Genomic DNA, 7,500 nt, shown 5'->3' with positions numbered 1-7,500 from the left:
AAAAAAAAAAATTCTCCACATGACATAGACAAAGTGGACCAAGGTGCAAACAGAGAGAGAGAGAGAGAGAGAGAGAGAGAGAGAGAGAGAGAGAGAGAGAGAGAGAGAGAGAGAGAGAGAGACTAATCAAGCAGACAGACATGAATGCAGGCAAACCGACAGACAAGAAAACAAATAAAAAAGAGAGCATGTTAAGATAAAAAAAAAAGAGAAAAATATGCGATGAGCTGAAGAAAACCCAAAGAAACGAGAAAAATAGAAAAACTCAAGAAGTAAATTTGAGAGCACGACAAAAAAAAAAAAAAAAAATGGTGTAAGTTGATATAGAAAGACAAGAGGAGCAGATATCAACTCACCTCATTATTGCTGCTTTTTTCTTTGTCGTAAGGAACCGTTTCGTAGATATTGGCGTGTTTCAGTTTCGGGGGAATGCCGTCCACGTTTTCGTAGGTCGCGTCTGGGGAGGAGGAAGCAGGAGGGTGAGACGACGGCAAGGAGGAGGAGTAGGAGGAGAAGGAGGAAGAGGAGTGTGAAGCTTAGGGTGAAGTGGTGAGCGCCAAGGGAGAGAGCCGGTGGGGGATCTGACTTCCCTATTATCTTGATAGTGCGGCTGCATCGTGCCTTAGGGAGTGTTAGTGTGTGTGTGTGTGTGTGTGTGTGTGTGTGTGTGTGTGTGTGTGTGTGTGTGTGTGTGCGCGCGTGTGTTGGGGGCCGCATGTGTGTGTTTGTGTGCATTTGTTTTGGCGACATAGATTCCACAGTAAAAAAAGTCAGCCTTTACATCTTTTTCCTTTTTTCTTTTTCTTTTCACTTTTAGTTTTCCATCCCCTATTTTTTTTCGCTTTCCACAACCACCACCATCAACACCACTACCACCACCACCACTACCACCACCACCATCATGTTGCACGATACAGCACCATTACTGAGGTAACACTACTTTCCTGCCGCCATACGAGACGTACTGTGACTTTCTATTGTCTCCATCTCTCTCTCTCTCTCTCTCTCTCTCTCTCTCTCTCTCTCTCTCTCTCTCTCTCTCTCTCTCTCTCTCTCTCTCTCTCTCTCTCCATCACACAAACGCGTTCCTCACCGTCCTTGGGGGAGTGCAGAGGGGCGTGCGGGAGCTTGATTCCTTGCTCAGCTACGTGGCGCAGAATTCTCTCTCTCCTTGAGTCTCCTTTGAGCTTCATCACCACCACCACCACGATGGCCACGAGCACCAGGGCCCCCACCACTCCGATCAGCACCCCCAACACTGGAGTGATGGGGAAGATGTGTACTATGGAGGGGGAGAAAGGGGGATTGGGGAATGGTTAGCCCGTGAGGGAGGTGAGACTTTGTGTTATTTGACAGTAGAAAGAAGTAGAAAACTTGTCCTTTCCTGACTTATTAAATGCTAATCTTTTATATTTTTGTCATTGTAGTAAAGTTCGTCTAGGTTTCTATATACAATAAAGAGGGTAAAACAACATGTGAAGTTTGGACTAGTTAGCTGGAATGGGCGTTATGTTCATGCAGGCAGACATGCAAAGTAGAGAGAGGAAGAAATGAAAGGAAAAGTCCAGATGTTCTAAAGTTAAACTGAAGAACTGCTGCTTCCTTAGGATTGGTGTCTTTTCAATGTGTTTCGCTTCCCTTGTGTGTGTTTTGTTTTGAAGATTCCATTTTTTTTTTGTTTTTTTTTGAGGCACAAAAAATCAGACGTCGGTAAACATTTTTTCTCTGTGTTGGAAGTTTTTTTTCCCTGAAATTTCGTTTTTGTGCAATTCTTCTTGGTCGCAAGTGAAATGCAACAAGGCGTGTGAGACGCGCCTCGAGGCCTTCACCTTGAGAACAGTGAAATTATGGTGATTTGTTTCCGGATTCGAATGTTGCAAGTATACTCGTACATGCAGCCTTGTCTTTCGTCGTGCGTGTGTGTGTGTGTGTGTTTGTGTGTGTGTGTTGTTTTCGGACAGCATATATATGTAATGGGAATCGTGATGGTGTTTGTGGTCAAGAGAATGATGGCTGTGGTGTGGGAGTGTTAGGAATGGTTTGATGTTTGTGTTGGAGCAGAGTTATTGATAGTAATGGTAGTGTTGGTGTTGTCAGCGAGGGAGGCTAGTGGGAGAGTGCGGGATGACGACAATAGAAAGAAAGTGTATCAGGGAGGGAGGCTGGTGGGAGAGTGCAAGATGACGGGAATAGAAAAAAAATGAGAAAGAAAAGGACGAAGATGAAATTTTAATGGAGATCGATGGTGGTGATGAAAAGGAGAGAAAATAACGAAAACATGAGACACTGGTGATCAAGTAGGTAGCAAAAGAATCGAACACAAAAAGGACAAAATAAGGAAGGGTCAGGGAACAAAAAACAGGATGAAGAGAAAGAGAATGAAGAAGAAAACACAGGCACTGCCACTCCGACTAATCCTCTTCCCTTTCCAGCCACACTTTCCTCCCAATAAAACTTTTACAGTCTCCGGGTTGTACCGAGTTTGCTCCCAGTCGAAGCGGCGTTCCGAGGTCAACCAGCACGGGAGGAAGGCGGGCGGTAAATACTTTACAAAGATGGAAACCCAGCAGGGGACATGTGTGATCTGATGATGACGCCTGTAATGACTCCTGGTGTGAATTTGACGAGTGTGATAACTTTTAACGTGTCCTCCTTCATTCTACTAATGTGGCTACTGTAGTACTGGTGATGTTGCTGCTACCGTTGATTGGTTGTTTGTTGTTGTTGTTTTTGTTGTTGTTGTTGTTGTTGTTGTTATTGTTGTTGTTTTTCTCCTTCAGTAAGAACAACAGCAACAGTAACAGCAGCAACAACAGCAGCAACTTGAACAACAAGAACAACAACAACAACAAGAGCAGCAGCAATAGCAGCAGCAACAACAACAACAACAACAACAACAACAACAACAACAACAACAACAACAACAACAACAACAACAACAACAACAACAACATCATCATCATCTACAACAACAGCAGCAACAGCATCATCAACAATAACAGCATCATTATCAACAAAAGCAACAAGAGCAACATCAACAATGACAACAACAACAGCAGCGACAACAGTTGCAGCAGCAGCAGCAACAACAGCAACAGCAGCAGCAACAGCAGTAACAACAACAACAACAACAACAACAACAACTACTACAACTACTACTACTACAACTACTACTACTACTACTACTACTACTACTACTACTACTACTACTACTACTACTACTACTACTACTACTAGTATTATTACAGCTTCTGCCACCACCACCATATCCTTTTAATAGTAGTCCTTTTTTCGTATTTCACAAAGACAACGAAATAGTTAATACAAGAATGACAAGAAATAGATGTTAATTGAGAAATAAAAAGGAACTTCCACGAATGAATAATAAAAGGGAAACGAAATAAGAACAATAAAAAGGATGCATAGATATAAAGGATAAAAGTGTGATGGTTTCATACGTCATTGTCATCATCAAAATCATCATCATCATCATCATCATCATCATCATCATCATCATCATCATCATCCTTATTATCGTCGTCATTCTCATCATTATTTTTCTTTTGAAGTAAAGCGAACGGTTAAGAAAGAAAATGAAAAAAATGGAAGAAAAAAAGGAGAAAAGATCTATCGCAATTAATTTTCATGCATGAGTTTTTTCTTTTCTTAATTTTTGATTGACGCATTTGAATTTCCTTAACCAGCCCCTTTCATATTTAATATTTTGATTGGAATTTTTGCCCTGCGTGATTATGCATAAGGCGGGTGGTGGGATTGTTGTGGTCGTTGAATCATATTTCCTATGCAGGGAGAAAAGGAGGAGAGGAGGAGGAGGAGGAGGAGGAGGAGGAGGAGGAGGAGGAGGAGGAGGAGGACCAGGAAGAGGAAAACGAAATGAAAAATGAATAGATGAAAAAAAAAAAAAAAAAAAAAAAAAAAAATATATATATATATATATATATATATATATATATATATATATATATATATATATATATATATATATATATATATATATATATATATATATATATAAACGAAGATATAGGCAGACAAAGAAACTGACACGGAAAATAATAATAATAGAGAGAGAGAGAGAGAGAGAGAGAGAGAGAGAGAGAGAGAGAGAGAGAGAGAGAGAGAGAGAGAGAGAGAGAGAGAGAGAGAGAGAGCAAGAAAAACGAGAACAAAACACCAAAAAGAAAAGAACAAAAAATGAAAAAAAAAGAAGGAAAAAATATCGAGAGAAAACTTTAGTTCGATAGCACCGACAAGACCACCAAGAGTTAAAGGGATTGGCTTGTCAGGGGAGGTAAAACGGACGATAGACTTAGCCGGCGCGCGATTCCCATCCTTCGGCAGGCCAGTCTTTAGGCTTATTTTTCCTGGCCCTTCAGTCTTAAGGAAACCCCCCAACGGCTGATCGCGAGTCAGTCCCCCAGCATCGTCAAATATGCAGCGGAGAGTGAGGTCGGTACTTTCGTGAGGTCCAGGAGGAAGGTGGCCACTCTAATAGTCTGACCAGAGGCTGCCAAAGATCACCAGTCAAGAGGGGAGGGCCAGACACGCATGGGGGGGAGGGAAGAAGACAAGGTAGATAGAAAAGTTATCGGAAAGTTACAGCGTGATGAAGAGGGAAGATGGGAGGAATTAGATCCGTGTTTGGATTTGGCTTCCCTGTTTGTTTATCTTTTCGGGTTTCGTTTGGTTCCGTATTTTTAGCTGTTGTTTCTTTGTTTTTTGTGTTAGCTGCATATTTTTTTTTTCTTTTACTTTGTTACAGTGTGGGTGTTTTCAGAGTTGCTTCGTATTTGTAACTAGTATTTCGAGAGGTTTTAGTATGAACATGCATGAAGGTGTTTTAAATAACCATTCAAATATTTTACACATATATAAGAGACCTGTAAAAGTAATGAATTAAACGCCCAAATAAGTAAGCAAATTAACAAATGAATAGATAAATAAATAAATTAATAAATCGGAAATGCTAAAACAACAGGACCAGAAAACTGACCAGAAAAAAAAAAACATTCATAGAAACAGGAAAAACAACAACAAAAGAGAAATAAGTCAAATACACACAAATGGAAAAATGATGTCGGCAAATGAATGGGTCACTGGGATGCAAGCTGGAGGGAGGGACACGGGACAATTATGAAAACTCTGCGGGGACAGGTCTCTGCGTATCACTTACCCGGCCTCCCGACAGCAGGAAGAGTGAATCCGTACATTTTTCTTTCCTCACTCTTTCCTTTGGAGTTTACGGCATAAATGGATAGGAGATATTCGGTTTCCGCGCGCAGACCATCTACCGTAAATTTCGGCTCAGATATTTCCGTGTGGTTATGAATATTGAGACGGATTCCTTCGACGTCTTCATAAACTTGCACCACAAAACGCTGCCTCAGTCCCCCGTCGTATCCCGGGAGGCAGTAGACGAATAGCGTCTCACTGGTCTGGTTGAACACTGTGCAGTTATCTAAGGGATCAGGCTTACCCGCGGGGACCACCTCGAACTCACACGGCTCTTTCATCATCCCCACCAGGTTCTTCCCGTAGCACATGACTTCTCGGTAGTGTTCCTCATCCTGGACGTGATAGGTGAGGAGCGAGGTGAGGTCCCGCGTGGTGTAGTTCTCCTCTGGAATCGGTTGGAGTCCTTCAGGGGTGAGATAGAACCAGGAGAAAGTGATGTTTCCTGGTGATCCTCTGACGTTACACTCCAGCTCCACGTAGTCTTGTTTCGCTGCTCCTCGGTAAATCTTCATTTTCTTTTTGCAAAATGGAATATCTGGAAGAGGGAGATAGGTTTAGAAAATGCTTATTATTCTATTTCCTATCAGTGTTTTTTGTTATATTCGTTGTTAATGACGAACTGTGTGTGTGTTTGTGTTTGTGTGTGTGTGTGTGTGTGTGTGTGTGTGTGTGTGTGTGTGTGTGTGTGTGTGTGTGTGAGAGATGTTCTAAAGGCGCACACTTACACATCACGTTGAGGATGATAGGGTGACTTTCCCCCGACCCGTACTTGTTGGAGGCATGGCATGTGTAAGAGCCAGACTGTCGGCGGGTCACGTTTCTGAGGTAGAGGTAGGTGTCTCTTCTCTCTATCCCAGCGGAGGCGTTGTAATTCACCTCCATTAGCTGCGGGGGAAGTGAAACGTGGGAAGTGACTTCATGAAAGGGATAATGCAGAGGTATGTGGTTTTAGAGATCACTGCATTGTTTGTCTGGTTAAAGACGATAATGCTATGATTGTTTTGTTTCCAGAAAAAAAAAGTAGATAAAGAGAAGTGAATGAATAGGTGATGAATTTAGATGATTTTTTTCGTAGTTATTTATTTATTTTTTCATTGTGAAGTGAAAGGATAGGAAATGCAGACACACACACACACACACACACACACACACACACACACACACACACACACACACACACACACACACACACACACACACACACACATGCACGCACGCACGCACGCACGCACGCACGCATGCACTCACGCACGCACGCACGCACGCACACTTTCTCCATTTTACTATCTCAGGTCTTTAAAACTTGTCTTTTATATTTCCGTGTTGCATATTTTCTTCTTTTTCTTCCCTTCCCTTTTCCTTTTGCATTACTTTCCTGCTTTTTCGTTTTTTTCCCTTTTCCTACTTCATTTCCATGTTTATGATATTTTTTTTAATTCTTTTTCCTCCTTCTCCTCATGTTCCTCCTCCTTCACTTGTTTCTCCTTCTTCTCCTCTTGTTCCTCCTCATTCTCAGGGCACAACTTGTACGCTAACCTGAGGGAAAGCAGTCTCCACCAACTCGCAGAACAACCAACAAAAGACAATATTTTGGACCTTGTTTTAACTACGAATGAAAACAATGTTACCACCGTGGAAGTCAGTCCAGAAATCAATAACAGTGACCACCGGGCGATTACATTTGATATTGAAATTGTCATTTTTCAATATAAGAAAGTAAAGAGAAAGTGCCTGATTATTGGAGAGCAAATTTCAGTAAACTAAGAAACATTCTGGCTAATTGTGACTAGAATGCAATCTTAGAATGTATTAACATTAACAAAGCTTGGAAGACATTCACTTTTAAACTTAACAAAGCCCTTGAAGAATTTGTTCCACTGAGAAATAGACGATCAGTCATTAACAATAAACCAAAAATGGTGGAACACAGTCATCAAAAACAGTCTCTCAGCGAAAAGCGCTCTTATCACAAATATAAACTGACCAAAAATAACGAGGACAAATCAGAACACGATCAATTGCGGCGTTATTAAAAAAAAAAAAAACTATAAGAGATAGTAAGTAAAACATTGAACTTCACATTGCAAATTCATGCAAATCAAATACCAAAGAATTTTTCATCTATATCAGAAAGAAAAAAAAAAAAAACTTCTATAGTTGGTCCTTTTGTCTTAAAAAAAAAAAAAAAAAAAAAAAACTGGCAAAGATACCGACGGACTACTCTGCATCTGTATTCACTAAAGA

General features: G+C 41.0%; 1 protein-coding gene across 1 annotated transcript in view; it reads right to left on the bottom strand.

Annotated features, from left to right (window-relative positions):
• Positions 1-7,500, bottom strand: part of LOC135104249 (nephrin-like) — a 52,216-nt gene that overhangs the window by 9,914 nt on the left and 34,802 nt on the right. Inside the window, exons 8-11 of the mRNA XM_064011429.1 lie at positions 5,982-6,141; positions 5,195-5,791; positions 1,094-1,282; positions 357-457 (exon numbers count right to left, since the gene is read on the bottom strand). Of these exons, the coding sequence (XP_063867499.1) occupies positions 357-457; positions 1,094-1,282; positions 5,195-5,791; positions 5,982-6,141 (1,047 nt within the window). The remainder of the gene's footprint in view (positions 1-356; positions 458-1,093; positions 1,283-5,194; positions 5,792-5,981; positions 6,142-7,500) is intronic.

Source organism: Scylla paramamosain, chromosome 10, assembly GCF_035594125.1.
Source record: "Scylla paramamosain isolate STU-SP2022 chromosome 10, ASM3559412v1, whole genome shotgun sequence".
NCBI classification, from domain to species: domain Eukaryota; kingdom Metazoa; phylum Arthropoda; class Malacostraca; order Decapoda; family Portunidae; genus Scylla; species Scylla paramamosain.
Note: the sequence above shows the minus strand (reverse complement) of the source record. Positions and strands in the feature narration are given on the sequence as shown.